This window comes from Melanotaenia boesemani, chromosome 1 (assembly GCF_017639745.1).
Source record: "Melanotaenia boesemani isolate fMelBoe1 chromosome 1, fMelBoe1.pri, whole genome shotgun sequence".
Classification (NCBI taxonomy): Eukaryota; Metazoa; Chordata; class Actinopteri; order Atheriniformes; family Melanotaeniidae; genus Melanotaenia; species Melanotaenia boesemani.
The window spans coordinates 28,592,583-28,608,209 of NC_055682.1; the positions used below are offsets into that span (position 1 = coordinate 28,592,583).

A 15,627-nucleotide genomic window follows, 5' to 3' on the forward strand; every position below is an offset into this window, starting at 1 on the left:
GGAAACTTTCAGGAAGTCAAAGCTATTTTAAATGAAGCAATAAAATCGCTTCCTCGTTTGTTTAAAAACAAACAAACAAAAAAAAATCTCTCCAGTCTTAATTTGTATATCTAAAATAATCCTATAGAAAAAAAAACTCAAAGAAAGAAACAAATTAGACTGAATTTAAAATCAATCGTATTTCACTTAACAATTAATTTAAAATTCTACGGAAAACTTGCGCCCATTGTGAAATAATATGCTTGTTTGTTATTTACACGTATTTGTGCTTAAATAAATGAGAAGAAGAAGAAAAAGGTGTTCTTGAGTAACTTTTAAACTACGCAGTTTTGGGAAACGTCTGGCTGACTGTGTTCAGAGCTGGAGACGTCGAGAGGAGGAACAGAAACCGGTGGGTCAGCAAGTCACATGTCACAAACAAATACAGGAAGTAACTGGCAGCTGCTAGCAAGCTAAACAACAGCCATGACGATATATGAAAGCTAGCGAGTAAAAGGAATGTCTCCGTCAACTATTTTTTAATCTCCAAAACCGTGCGGAAAATCGAGTTTTATCAAAATGGAAGAAGTAGTCAGAGTTGTTCTTTTGTTGGCCATTTTCTCAACATCGCAGGTAAGTTGATGGGTTAGCAACTTGCGGGCCTTAGCGTGAAAAACACGGTCAGTCTGCTGTGAACCGTTTATACGGTTAATATTGTTAAATTGTATATTAGAAAAAACGTGTTGTCTATGAGGTTACTGGATGTTGTAAAGACACCAGAAATGCTACTTAATGCATTTTAGCCGTTTGTCTCCTTGAAGTTCAGTACTGATAAATTTCTTTGCTCATTCACTTGCATAGGTAAAACGAAATGAGGGATAAACCTTGTTTTAAAGTTCCCAAAACTGATAATATATCCCCTCTACTTACAAATTCTTCACTACTTTAGCAAGATTGGAGTTAACTTGAGGAATGGTAGGTGATTTCCACTATGACGTCACCAGCCAGGGGTAACAGCTTAATGACAGAGCAGTGGTGTATTTATTACTGCTTTAAGGTTTATTTACACAAGCTGTCTCTTCAAGAAGCTTAATCTTCTTAAAGTACTGACTGCTTTGTGGCCATTTGTATTGAAAAATGGTTAATTTTTCAGTATCGCCCTCTGCAGATTAGCTTTAAGTTTTGAGAAAGGTATGCTTTTGTGCATTTTATTTTAGTCAAATAATCGTGTTTTTAATGCCATACCAAAGTCAGGAAGTTTGGCAAAATGGAGTCTGTTATGAACCTGTCTCAGGGGAACACAGCTGCCTGACAAAGGCTTCCACTTTCATTATCTAGATAGTTTCATTTAAGCTCTGTTGTGTTTATGAGTCGATAAGAGCTCAACAGGGGAGTTCGCTCTTCTCACATTTGCTTAAGTAGTGCAGTTGTGTCTGAGTATCCATAGCAACAGTGGAGGTGTGAGATGACCATGACAGGTTCTCCATGAAACTGACTGTTGGGAACCTCAAACTGTGTACCAGCTCCACCTTAGATCTACTAATGAAGTCAAGGGTGTGCATTTTCGCTTCTTTTATGTTGTTGACCAGGAAGTTGTTCCACATTGGACGATAGTTGATTTCCTCTTTACGTGGACAGTTCAGGGTTTGTTTTCAGACACATGATGGTAATGTCATCTATAAACTTACAAAAAGCACTTGCTATACCAGAGGACATCGTGCAGTGAACAAAAGGAGGGGGAGCACGGCACCTTACAGATTTCTTAGTTTTATTAATCAGTTTTATCGAAAAAACTGGGATTGGGTTGAAATATTCACCTCTATGTGGAGCACCAAAGAATGATGTTTTTGTCTCTACAGGTAAATTGCCAAGAAGCTATCTTGCGCATCTCAAAAGGAAGTGAATATAAGGAGTTCTGTATTGTTCACAATCACTCCTGGACTCCTCTTTCTCCTACACTTGATGCTGCAGTAAGTTTTGACCCAAGGCATTTCTTTTCAGACTGAACACTGCTTTTATTGTCTTCTTAAACAAGTTTTTAAAAAGATATATTAAGATACTTTGTGTGCCACAAGATTGTGCCAGACCTTCAAACTTGAAATTAAACTCCTGAACTGTAACATCTGTAATCATGTGACATGTGTAATCTTTCTGAAGTTTCCAGGAAATATCCTCATATCCAAATGATTTATTCTATGTCATCCTTCTAGGTACAGTACCCATTGGTGAATTTGACGTCATCTTTGCTGTGCAACGCCTCAGGGGTCAGTCCAGATGTAGTTAAGGGCAAGGCGGTGGTGGTGATGAGGGGGGACTGCACTTTCAGCGAGAAAGCTCTTGTTGCCCAGAACCTTGGAGCTACAACTTTGCTCATTGCCAGCAACAAATCACTGGTACGACATTTACATTGATCTGTGTTTCTGGTAAATGGATTGGTAGCAGAAGAACATTTTCCTTTACTGTTTTTTGTGTTAAGTGGTTAGTTGTAATTTCCTCTTTATTAACTGTAACGGGACTAAGTTAGGTAACAGGGCCGCATGGGAAGATGGACTAACAGATGTGATTTAGAAATAAGGAAATGACACATGGTTGGTTGTGGGAGTTTGCATTTAATACACACAGTTAAATGGAATTCCTTCTTTTTATTGTCACTGTAATAACTTCTGTTTGTCCATTTTTTTTCTAATATATCTTTAATTTCACCAAAGAACAGTTATTTTTCTGTCTAACCAGGTTTATTTGTAAAAATCTCCTTTGTTGTTTTTGTTTTTTGTTTGTTCGCTCTTCTTCAGATCACACCTTCAGCCAATGACTCAGAGTATCCGAAGGTCCAAATTCCTCTGGCTCTCATGAGGTATAGAGACTTTGTGGAGGCACAGCAGGTCAGAAAGTTTTACTTTTGTTTTTCTTCTAATATAATTTAATGTCTGCACACCTTTTGATGAAGTAATATTGTATACCAGGGTGTGTATAGACTGGGTGTGTATGCAGTGAACAACACGTCACTGTCAGCCGAAGGCAAGTCATAAATATAGCTGCGAAATGCAAAAGTTACAATTCTACTGGTAAATTTATTAAACTGTTACTCTCTAAGAGCAGTAGTGTTTGTGTAAACAACATCAAGTCAAACATGGTTTCTCTGTTCTCTAATGGAAAAACAGATAGTTGCTTGTATAATTGTTCATTGTTTTGTTTTATCATAGATATTTGCATACTTCAGTTTAAATTCAGTCTCCACATCTCAGCTGGTAACACTGATGGATCTGTACAGCAGGAATTTTTCACAAACTTTGGTCATTGGTTCCTTTTATAGTGAGGTTGGGCAATAAAACAATTTCATTGATTTGTTTTAATGAAAATCTGGATTTTTTTCTCCTTCCCAAATCCTGCAGGAACACAAAACACACAAAATAAAACAAAACACCTGGCAAGGATGAGTTCATTTACTAAAAGTGAGCATTTATCTGAAACTGAATCAGCTTTGCTAACTCAGACACTGAACAAGTAACAATACGTTGTTAAATGAGTTTAAAGACTGTTTCTACCAAAAGTGGCAATACACAGGATTTACTTCCAACACCTCAAACTGAGGGAGGCCACTAAGTGGGAGAAATGCTGCTCTTTATGAAATTCAGGAGACAAACTCTCGATAAGAGACGGCCACATCAAGGGAGTTGTTTTCCCAGTCTGGCCTGTGTGGTGAGAAAGCTGCCTGGTGGAAAGTGATCATGGATGCGGTCATGTTACATAACGCTGAAGATGCTGTGCTTATTTAAACAGTAGAAAAGCCTGACTTTGTTTACATTATTCACAAGTTTCAGTTTTTGACAAGATTGACATTTACATTAATATATATATATTTTTTTAAAGAATAGTTAAACTTTTGATTGCATTATACCAATTCCACTGGTGAAAGTTATTTTTGTAATGGCCTGCAGTTAAAGTTATTTAAGGTTTAGGGTTAGAAAGGCACTTTTGATCATTTATGTTTTTTAAGTTAATTTGTAATTACACAGTGTGAACTGATGCTTCTTGTAAAACAGCCTTTCACAAACTGGGGTCCCGGCCCTCACTGGTGGCCCAAGAAAATTTGGAAGATCATTGTTTTAAAAAAAAAAAAAAACGCCAATATTTTTTAAATGAATTTGGGATTTTTTTTAAGGGCTGTCAAAATGAACACATGAATGTAAAGTGATTCATCTGTAAAATGAGTACATTCATTTATTAACGGATAAATGCATAAAGAAAGTTATTATTAATGCCATATGAAAAATCTGAATTTGGCATGATCTCGGTGGGAGAAGCTGGTTTTGCGCATTTCGGTGCTTTGTTACAGTGGTGTACCGAATCTACCAGAAACCACTTTAACCTCCTTTCATTTAGAATTTTGGTCATTTGTTGTCCATAAAAAAAAAAGTTATAACAGATGCTGTTTTAAATATCTGAATTTGGCCCTTTCTCGACAAGACAAGATTTCAACATGTTGGTGCTTTGTCCTCCTTATTTATGAAGATTCTTGACCGTTTTCAAGCATTGCATTTCGAGGATGGCAGCAGGATGACCCTTTTGATAAATCACACAATTAAACACTCAGTTGTTGCGAACAGCTGCGTATGTTATCTAGGGGTTCGTAGCAGAAAAAGTTTGGGAAATACTGTTCTAAGCTGTATTCTCAATACTGAGAAATGAACTCCCTGCTAGTTGGGACATGTTTCTAGCTGGTGTTTATACACATTCTGTGCCCAATTTATACTGGTGTTGTTTACAATAACAGGACCTGGAATCTTTTTTACAAGCACATATAAAAGCTTGTGTTTATTTTCACTTTAAATTTAGGTAAATTCCCAGAAGTGATATCACGCTGTCCTGCTTTACAGATATATGCCCATTTGAAATGCCTGCAAGGTATCAAAACACACAAGCTGTTCAGTCCTAAAATTTAAAATATGTCACATTAACTTGTTATCTCTTGATTCTCTTCAGGTGTTTGGTGAAGGGATGCAAGTGAAGCTGTATGCGCCGCCTTATGCAAAGATTGATCCAAGCATTGCAGTCATCCTACTGATTTCTGTTTTAACAGTCAGCTTAGGGGGCTTCTGGAGTGGTGCAAGTGAGAGGTGAGATTTTGCAGCTGCACAGGTAGAGCTGTTAGAATAAACTATATTTTTCATATGCACTGACTGTGCCATTATATGAGCAGGTTGCATCAATGTAAAAACATTATCGATAAGCTTAATATAGATGGCATTAATGTTAATGTCTTTATTTAATTTGGCTCTGTCCACAATGTATGTCAGTAATGTGGGTTATGCCCTGTGGTGGTGTTTATTAACCATCCTTGTTTTTTTTGTTTTTTTTAAGCAGCAGGCATGAAATTCACACACACAGTTTAAAATATTTTTCTCTTTATGGCAGGGACCGGTTGAATAGTGTTGCATTAGGGGGAGGAGGGGGTGACAACAAAGGAGATAGTGGAGAGCTTTCCCTGTACTCCCCTCTCAAAGTGGTCATCTTTGTTGCCATGATGTGTGGGATGCTGGTCCTAATGTACTTCTTCTACAACATTCTTGGTGAGTGGATTAAAAGAGAGGGTTCCTTCTGATTTACTGGAATGATGTCACCTGATTTGTTGATGTGATTTGTTTTTGTTTTTTTTTCCAGTTTACATCATTATTGCCATATTCTGCTTTGCATCCGCCTCTGCGCTGTTCAGCTGTATAGATGCAGTGATGGAAAAATGTGGTTGCAGCACTTTAAGGTATGAGCATCACACTTTCAAATATGATTGCACACACAACAACAAAAATAGGAAGATATAATCCAACACTGTTGTCAGTGGCAGCATTAGGTAGTGTTATTTTACTTTGAATCTGAACAGGTTGGCACCAAATGATGAATAACTAAGAGTAAGTAAATGTGCATAAATGCTTTACTTATTTTCTGGTTTGTTTACTTATGTAGTAACCCAACTATTTAACCAAATAAGTGAGTGTCTCAATCAGATTTAAGCAGACAAACCTAATCTGTTTTATAGCTTGTGTTTGTTAAAGTTTGTGCCTTTTTATAGTGTCTCTGTCCAAGGTAAGAACGTCTCAGTGAGGTCTCTTCTGCTGGCTGCTGTGTGCATTAGCATCGCCGTGGTCTGGGGAGTGTACAGAAATGAAGATAGGTAAAGCGCACTCACTGTTCGCTCCATTTGTTTAAGCCTCATATTCAGATATGGCTGTGCCACTTCTGCAGGGACCCGACTTGTTGGTGGAGCAGAAAGTGCTTTTGGGTTGAATGGGCATTGTTTTAGTAATGGTACTGATATTGCAACACGATTTCTGTATTAATCACTGTCAAATGTAACTGAATAAACACGATTGGTGTGTGAATAAAGGTAGTAATGAAAAAATTCTATTCTTTTTCATCTTCTAACATAACATTTATGATGCTGCATATAGTACATACATGGGTGCTATGTGAGATGTAAAAAAATTAAATAAAAATAATGCATTCTTAGGCTATATTGATGTTTATTATTGAGCTTAGATAAAACACTAGGTCTAACAGCTGTTGTATTGTTGTAGATGGATCTGGATCTTACAGGACCTGCTCGGCATTGCTTTCTGCCTGAACTTCATGAAGACCATTTCACTGTCCAATTTCAAGGTATGGCTAAGTCCCCTCTGAGAGTCAGACTCCTTGAAATGCACTATGTACTTACACTGTATAACTTCAATGCCAACAAGACTTGTAAATAATTGTTGCTAGTTCTGTCACTTTGTGCCAGAGAAGAACTGAATGTTTAGCCACTGACTAGAGTCAAGTGCTTTTTGTCTTAACTGATTGTGACCTGTGACCAGCCAAACTGTTTCACAAGCTCATTTCAGGAGTGGGAAATGTATCATCAATGACTCCAACCCTTGAAGTATCATGACATATTTTTTCTTAATTACGTTAGCAGTCAAAGTGGGAGAAGAGAAGCTGCAGCGTTGGAACAAACACATTAAAACATCGTTTTAATATATTGTGGGATTCCTTTAAAAATTGACCAAATTCCAAATTAATGCTAATGCACGTCCATCCATTGATGCAGTTCAGACTTTTGCCTTGTTTAAAGTGAGACCAAAGTGTTTCACCTTGTCATTATAAACTACCTGCTCATGTGATTTTTATTTATGTTCACTTTATGCATTTATGTTTGTGAATGTGAGTTTCTTATGAGCAACGTTTTAGGTTTTCCCCACTAAACAGTCCATTTTGTTAAAAAGACTCCCACAAAGAGAGAGATATAACCAGACCGACTAAGGCTGGGCTTACACCAGAAGACTTTTAAAAGATTTGCACAAGACTCTGAAAGACTACCAGCACACATCTAAAGACCAATATTTAGAGTCTTAAGTCTCAGCCTATCTCAGACTGAGATTTGACAAAGACTGTGAATCTATAGGGTCACAAATTACAAGACTGCAACTAGATTCTTTTAGCATTTTTTGTGACATGTTGGACAGTTGATATGGAACAGGGCTGATCTGCCCACAGTAAAGCAAGCAAGGGGAGAGTTTCCCTCCAGGATGGAATTACACATCATCATTAATAAGTGTGGCTTTACATCTCCACCAGGTGTTACACCGACTCATCAGAATCTGGAGGGATGAATGAGTTTTTATTCTCTTATTTGTTAGATCATTATACTGTAACACATAAATGATCCACAGCAGACATTTACTTCTAATAACCACCTCTTTCTGGACGGTCCACCGACGACGTTTCATCACCGCTTCTTGTTCATCTTTTTTTTTTTTTCTTCCCCCCCCCCCCCATCCTATTTTGCCTGTGGTCTGAATGTCGGGATTCCTGTTTCTGCCTTCGTCAGAGCTCATCTATTGGTTGTTGATCGTGTGTCATCACTGCGACTTGCGATAATATCTAACATGTTAGAAATTGTCGCAGATCCAAGACTGGAGAAAGATTGACGTTAAACAGCGCAGATTACCAGCTCACACCTAACGACCGAGATGACGGGAGCGCGCTGTGACTCCAGCAAAACTCCTAAGATTTCCTAAAGACTTCCGTTTTCAGTCTGCGACCGTAAAAATAATTTGGTGTGAGCCCAGCATAACAAACTAGCTAAAGGGATTTTTCATTTTGGTTTATTTTCTGCTGTTGTTGTGTGTGGTTTTTATAAGGTCACATATTTGACCTTTAAAGTTCAAAAATCATAATTGCTCACAAAATGTACATCATTTAACCTCTAATTAATGCTAATCAAACAGTTCAAATGTTTTTTCTGCAGTAAACTTAAATTGTAGATGAATGTTATTTTTATCTTTTTGTTGTCACAGATCTGTGTGATTCTGCTGAGCCTCCTGCTCCTCTACGATGTCTTTTTTGTTTTCATCACTCCTTTCTTCACCAAGGTTTGTATACATCTGTTTTTGTTATTGTTAAGAATAGAGATTTTTAACAGTCTTTTTCCACATACTCAACTCATACTGTTTTTTTTGTTTTCTTAAGTGTTTTGACAATGAGTAAACAAATATTTAGACCCTTTTTTGTGAGAATTTGATTATTTAAGACTGTTTATAAAACAAGCTGTTCTTGAATATTAGATTTTTTGCAGCTTTGCTGTTGCTGTTTGATGTACTGTCATTTTAAAAGCAGTAAATAATATAATTACTATTTATTTTTAACAGAATGGAGTTAGCATTATGGTGCAGGTGGCCCTCGGCCCAGATGCATCCGGAGAAAAGGTAAACTATCTGCATTGTTTTCCACTGAACCTTTAGGGGGAACTTCACCCTGATTTTGGGGTTCTTACCTAATCATTGTAGAAATTATTGAATTTTTTTATTCTGTCCGTCTTCTGCCCATAACCGAGGCAGAAAACTGACAAAACTGTCCGTCCATCTTTGTATCCGTCTTCAGCATTGAGCATGAATGTACTTTTAAATGGTGATTTCTACTGAGGCTTGGGAAAACACTAGTGGATGGGAGAAGTTTTCCTTTAGGACCTTTTGCAGGAAATCTTTCTGGCACATAGATGTTCTTTTAGTACTTAAATCTAACTAAACTCTGCCTTAAAACTGGAATGAAAACATTATGAGATAATAGTTTAATAAATTTATGTTGCAACACTCACTTTGGGGCTTTGGATGGCAGTCTCTTAAAAGAAAGTCCAGTGAAAAATTTCTCCCCCTTGACCTGCTCCCTGTGTGGATTTTGTCGCTCCTGATATTATTTTACCATCCTTTCTGGAAAAAAATCCTTAAGGGAAACTTCTCTAGCTCACAAAATGCATTGGTAGATGACTGGTGCTGCTGCAGAGGAGGGCTATCACTGGCTGCAGACTGACTGGTTTTCTTCCAAGTTTAAACTGCACTCTTATAAGCTCAGAGAATGAGGATGCAAGGCTCCTGTCAAACATGTTGCCAGTATGTAAACTTTTTTTTTTCTTGTTGTGAGTCACTTTGGATGCACAGAATAACCAGCAACAGATGGATCCATTGAATATTGTCACTCATAAGAATGAAAAATGTTACACTCAGTCTTCACAACATAATAGTGCAAGAACTGATTCAAAATGGGAAGCCATGTGTCAAAACCTGGGATAACAGCTATGCTAACCAAGCACAAAAAAGAGATTCAGATAACTGTAATATATTCAGTTATTAAGCACAGACTTTGTGAGTATTGCTGATGTTTGTATAACACACTGACACCATCAGTCTGTGCAGTATGTAGCAACAGATGCCAGTTTATCAATCCTTACGTGTAACAGTCTGCTTAAACAGACATGCTGCTCCTGCTGCAAATAAAGGAAAACATAAAAAACAAATGAATAAAAACAATGTGAAGATGTTTTTCAGCTTGGGAGTGCAGTGGTTTTATTACCTATAATAATCTAAAAGCCAAGCTTGGTGGAGTTCCCAGTCAAGTTTGTACCAGCTTTATTAACATCCAGGCTGTTTTTGAAGGGAATGATAGACTGATGGACTAACTGTGCGTTGGGGTTGGGTGGGCTCTGTCGTAGACACAAGGTAACATGGTGGAGATCCCAGCTGAACCCCAGGCTCCCTCAGAGAAAGTAAGACTTGTTACCCATCCACTACTTTTGTCTTTTTCCTATTTCTTTTTATGTTGCATCCCACTTGTAGTGGGAAGAGATGGGTTTGTCATATACTTTTTTTTCTGACAAAGAACAAGATTTCATGCTTCAATGCATATTTGGTTTTATATAATATGTCATAAAGGCTGACATGAACCTTTTAGAATATAATTATTTTTATTAACTGGACACTAAAAGTAATAAGAATTTCTAATAATAATGTGATTAGGGCAGCTTATGGGAAGAGCAGTTTTTTGTTTCAGATGTCACTCAAGTGAAATTATAGTTCAGCTTTAATTTCAACACGTTTTACAAAGAACGGACACCTCGTGCTAAGACACAAAAATCTGAAATGCAATTAGTAGACATTTTCAAGTCTTATTTACAGACACTGACGCTGAGATGTATAGCTTCCCTTCAGTTGGATTCGTGCTTTGATTGTCCTTATAATTCTCACGGTTCACACAGATACGGTCATAATAGGAAAGTCAGGATGCAGCTAAGTAGGCAGGTACCATTCAGACAGTACTGAAGCATCCTACAGTAATTTACGTCTTTGTGTTTCCTACAGTTTAGAGTGATGTGTAGGAAGTCAAGGGTTTGTAACACTGATCAGAGCCACTGTACTTGGCAACATTTAGCATACCCTGCCATTAAAGGATGTTTATTTTTCTCAGCTGCCAGTGGTGATGCGTGTTCCTCGGTTCTCAGCTTGGGCTCAGAATCTCTGTGGGATGCAGTTCTCCATTCTGGGCTATGGGGATATCATTGTTCCAGGTAAGATTGAAGTGTCACATTTGAGTGGTTTCAACATAGATAATTTTTGCCAGACACTGTGAACTGCAGAAAATCAAGACATGAAACCTCTCTGGTGGCTGTACCTACAGTCTTATTGATTCCTTTTGGAAGTGCTGGATACTAACACATCTACATCACTGTAAAGTTAAACAGTTATTATCAAATACATTGTTTTTCTTCCATAAAGAGAAGAATTAAGGCTGGTTGTTTTAAAGTTGGAAATATTGTTTGCTACTTTCTCTTAACTTTTAAAGCCCCCAAACAAAGAAAAAAGAAAGGAAAATCCAGAAATAAATCAGGCAGTCCAAATGATGCCTTAAGGTGATGTATGCTTTATAATCTGCACTCTGCACCAACAGGTCTCCTGGTGGCCTACTGCAGCAGGTTTGACGTTTGGATCAACAGCAGTAAGAAGATCTACTTTGTCAGCTGCTGCATAGGTAATCCACCATGATCAGACTATATATTTTCCTCTTGTAGATGTAAAAAGGAAATCTGAAAGGTTAAACATTCGACATTAGGATAAGTTGGATAACAATCCCCATAGACAAAAGTTAGAGGGCAGCACTGGCAATAATTTAGGTAAATGTTGTTTGCAGTGCCATTGTTTTTTCCATAAATTAGAGTGCTGCTGATCTCGTACATGTGAGCTCATTTTATTGACACAGCTGCTATTTGCTTCAGCTCCAGGCTTTTGACTCTGTCTGCATTTATAGAATAACATCTTTTCTTAGTAACATGCTGCCATTCTTTATCATTACCAGTAGATGTCTCTGTTCACTGGATTGGATCTATTTAAGTTGCATTCTTAAAGTTTTCTCTCCATTTCTCGTTCTCTGTAATTCGCAAATAGCCTACCTGCTGGGAATGATACTGACATTTGCTGTCATGCTGCTGTCGGGGATGGGCCAACCAGCTCTCCTCTACTTGGTGCCTTTTACCCTGATAACCTCTGCCGTGGTGGCAGGGTGCAGGGGGGAGATGAAGCAGTTCTGGGCAGGAACCACCTACGAGGTGAGAAGAGAAGTACCTCTGTATGGATTGTGTTTTCAAATGTATTTCCCTGTATTTTGTTCCACTTGGATATTTTAATGTCAAAAGCAATTCCTGAAATCATGAAACAGCAGTTTAAAACATTTTGTTTTTAAAACCAAATGACAGCAAGAGTTACTCCCAAGACTAACAACTAATAAAAAAGGATGAAGTGCTTTAATTGCAAGCTGCTTGTGCATAACAATATAAGATAACCATCTTACCATGTCCCGTTCAGCCCTGCTTTACTATTTGTGTATGCATATGTTTTGTAGTCCTTGAGAACATGCCTTACTTTTCCACTTGAAAAGAGCATTTTTTTAACTTGTAATTGTTTTAGACAAACAAAGACGTCCAATCCCTCAGTCGGAGCGACATAGATATTAGTAGTTTTTAAAAAAAAAAAAAAAAGTATTTTCTTCATTAAATGTGAGCTGCACAAGATGATATTCCTGATAGTTTTCCCTGCTCCAGTCCCTCCTAAACTCCACAACTGCTGACATATTAACTGATGCTAATAATGAGTAAATGCTACAGAAGAAAAACAGCAGTGTGCAGCAGTCATGTGATCTCTGTGCTTTGTTTAACATTCAACTTTTGTGGCATTGTGTGTCACATACAGTACATGTTAGACTATTGGTATTTGTGAAATAAGTACAAAAGAAGGCTCTTTGTTCTCTCTACTGTATGAACTATTTTTGTACATGAGGTCATGTCATATTTTGGGACATGCCAACATTAAGTTAAATTTACAGTAGTTTTTTTGTAATATTTATTTTTCCAGATGCTCTTGCATTGTCATAAAGTTGATGATGTACAATAAAAACCAAGCAGGGATTAATAATTTCAAACCACAGGGAAAAGGAGCATATAAGCATAAATATATGCAAAGCACAGAGTCAAACATGGAATGAAACACAACCCCAAAGATAATGCCAATTTTTAAATGCATGAAAAAAATAAATATGAGTCTGTTTTTTATGCATGTGTACTAAAACTAGTCAGGGCCATAAATTCACCTAATTAGTTTATTTTTGCTGCACGGTGGCTCACATCAAGAAGGTCGCTGGTTTGAGCCTTGGCTGGGGGAGGTTCAAACAGTGGCCTTTCTGCATAGTGTTTGCATGTTCTCCCTATGTATATACATGAGTTCTCTCTGGGTACTCCAGCTTCCTGCCTCCATCCAAAGACATGCATGTTAGATTAATTAGTCACTCTAAATTTTGGCAGTAATGAAATACAGTAGTAAAGTTAAGGATCACAGCAGCTATTATGTTTAAGCTTGATAACTAAAGACTTATTACCTTGCCAAACCCATTCTTCAGTTTTTAGAATGCTTTATTCTGCCCAAGTCATTATAGATGAAAGTTATTGCTTGTATTGTGTGAAAATGAACTTTGTATGAAATTTCCTTCTCGGATGAGTTTCAGGATAAACCCAGTTGCCATGGACTGACTAAAGAATCATTTTGGAAAGCAGTTTATATAAAAACCCATGCAAATATTTCCCTGTGTTCCCAAAATTCCTCATGCTGGGGTTCCAAATAACTCAAAACATTTAAGTCATTAGACTTTTTTAAACATGTCTGCATGCATTTAAACGGAGTGAGGGTGAGAGGGACAGAAAGACCTGGGAAGAGACTGACTTTGCTTAATTTTCACCAGGTTTTGGATTCAACCAGGGAACCTTTGCTGTCAGGTGTGCTTCCCTTCGACCCAGACCTCTCCTTTGCATATTTCCTGTCATTGGTGTTGCTTACTGCAGTGCCTTTTTGTCTCTTACCAGCTTCTTTTATCCCTTTGCCTTTTTATGTTTTGACTCATTTCCAGGGTCAGTGTGATATTTAAAGACAACATAATTTCATTTTAAAATATTTTGGGACTGTAGTGTTTTTCATTTATTGACCACTAGATGTCTCTAGTCAATTGAAAATAATCTTCCAATGTGTATGAACAGCTTTACAGCCACAGTCTTCAGCTTGTCTTATACCCGTGCCTCTGGAATACTGTCAGCTTCGTCTCTCAGTTTACTTTTTCGTATTCTTTCTTTTTTGTGTTAATATTTCTGCTCCCATCAGTCATTTCTAATTTACAGGAATTAAAACTCAACATGTTCATGTTGTCCTCTGCATGATGCTGCTTGCATTTAACATGGGATAGCTGTGGCATGGATTTTAGATGCATTTTCTCTGTTTAATATTTCCAAAACGCTGCACGCACTGTGCAGTGGTGAATTAAAATCCCATCTAAGTGACTTGACTTTGTTTTTCTTCATCTCTTTGGTTTCAGAGAACCAAAATTTTAGTTAAATTATTAACTTATTCTTTTTCTTTCTATAGAAGGAAGAACTGGCCGCTCCGTAGAAGCTGAACGTTGCTGACTTACAGCTGAACATGGAGCCCACTGTTGGATGCTTTTTAAAAAAAGAAAAAAAGAAAAAAAAGCATTTTAATTTTACATTTGCAAAGCAAGGGAACACATATAACTGGTCAATACACTCTGACAATGTGGAAATCGCTTAAACTGACATGAATGAGGAATTAGAAAGTGCTGTGTAAGTAAAATAAAACAAATATAGTGCCTGAAGGGTCTGTACGTCTGTACTTTACAAAAACTGTAAGAGCTTTGCCTTGGTGAAGATTGTGGACAACTAAATGACAACGCACTTTATAATATTTAGCTTGAGACTTATTTCATTGTGGGCAAGATGGGGGCTGGGGTTAAATTCTTTATTGATACATTATGACACATTTTGATAACTGGGATTTCTGTGTAACCTGTTTGTAAGTTGTGACTTCTTTCATTGCCTTATATTAAACAAAGAACTTCATGTTCAGTGTGTGGATTTTGTTCCATTTAAATGTTGTCTTAGTGTCTTAGTTATCTAACATCTTTCTGTACAGTACTGGTAGATAGCAACCTGCTCTGGAAAATAAAATCACAAAAGTATTTAAGTGCTGATCTCTCTGAAAGAGAAGCTTTTGAAGGGGCTTCTTTTGTTGTTTATTGTGCCAGGCATCAATAGGTAAGTTCCTTAAATGAACACTGCTATAAAGAACATGCTAGCACACAGAGAATTAGAACAAAGCTGACACATTTCTATCCCTGAAAGCTGCCTATTTGAGTCAGATCCCTTAAAACCTGTGTTTATTGAGGTGCATAAAGTGAATGAATATAGCATATGTTTTCCAGTTTAGGTTTCAATTACATAGTGGAATGTGAAGTCATGGTACATTTTATGTCATTTTTACTATGATTTGTTTGTATTTTATAGTAGAATAAGTATACAAAAAGGGCAAAATGACTGAGTATCCCTGGCTACATTCTGATTAATTACCAATTAAGTTTACATTATTCCTGTATAAAGGTAGCAATAGTTACTAGAGACTTCGTGAAAAATCTTGGTAAACCATTGGTTGAGTATTGCTGATTAAAGAATATATTCACCGTACATGAACATTAACAGAAAGCAGCCTCAACCATGGACGGATCTCTTCTTAAATTATATATACAGTTAAACATTTACAAACTGTTGTAAAAACCCAATTGTGTTATTTTATTGAGATTCCACCATATCTTTGTGTTCTGTCAGCCAGTTAAACAGTATATAAAGGTGAAATTGGTCGAAAAAACACATCTTTGTACTGGCTGCTTCTATTTACGAAGAACTAAAACAAAGCGCACATGTGGCAGGTGTGATGCCGAGAATGTATGCCCAGAATTGCA

General features: G+C 37.2%; 1 protein-coding gene across 3 annotated transcripts; it reads left to right on the forward strand.

Moving 5' to 3' along the window:
* The first annotated feature begins 405 nt into the window (after window positions 1-405).
* On the forward strand, window positions 406-14,731 carry LOC121640443 (signal peptide peptidase-like 2A). Of its 3 annotated transcripts, XM_041986202.1 has the most exons (17): window positions 407-612; window positions 1,839-1,949; window positions 2,190-2,372; window positions 2,772-2,861; window positions 4,963-5,096; window positions 5,395-5,549; window positions 5,641-5,737; window positions 6,047-6,148; window positions 6,552-6,633; window positions 8,310-8,384; window positions 8,661-8,717; window positions 9,998-10,051; window positions 10,750-10,849; window positions 11,230-11,310; window positions 11,724-11,884; window positions 13,567-13,600; window positions 14,241-14,731. In XM_041986202.1, exons 1-17 carry the CDS (start codon window positions 559-561, stop codon window positions 14,279-14,281), a joined length of 1,611 nt encoding a protein of 536 aa, XP_041842136.1. In that variant the 5' UTR covers window positions 407-558; the 3' UTR covers window positions 14,282-14,731. The 3 variants fall into 3 exon arrangements, with proteins under 3 accessions (XP_041842155.1, XP_041842136.1, XP_041842146.1); XM_041986221.1 differs by lacking the exon at window positions 9,998-10,051 and having other exon boundaries at window positions 406-612; XM_041986212.1 differs by lacking the exon at window positions 13,567-13,600.
* Window positions 14,732-15,627: the final 896 nt, after the last annotated feature.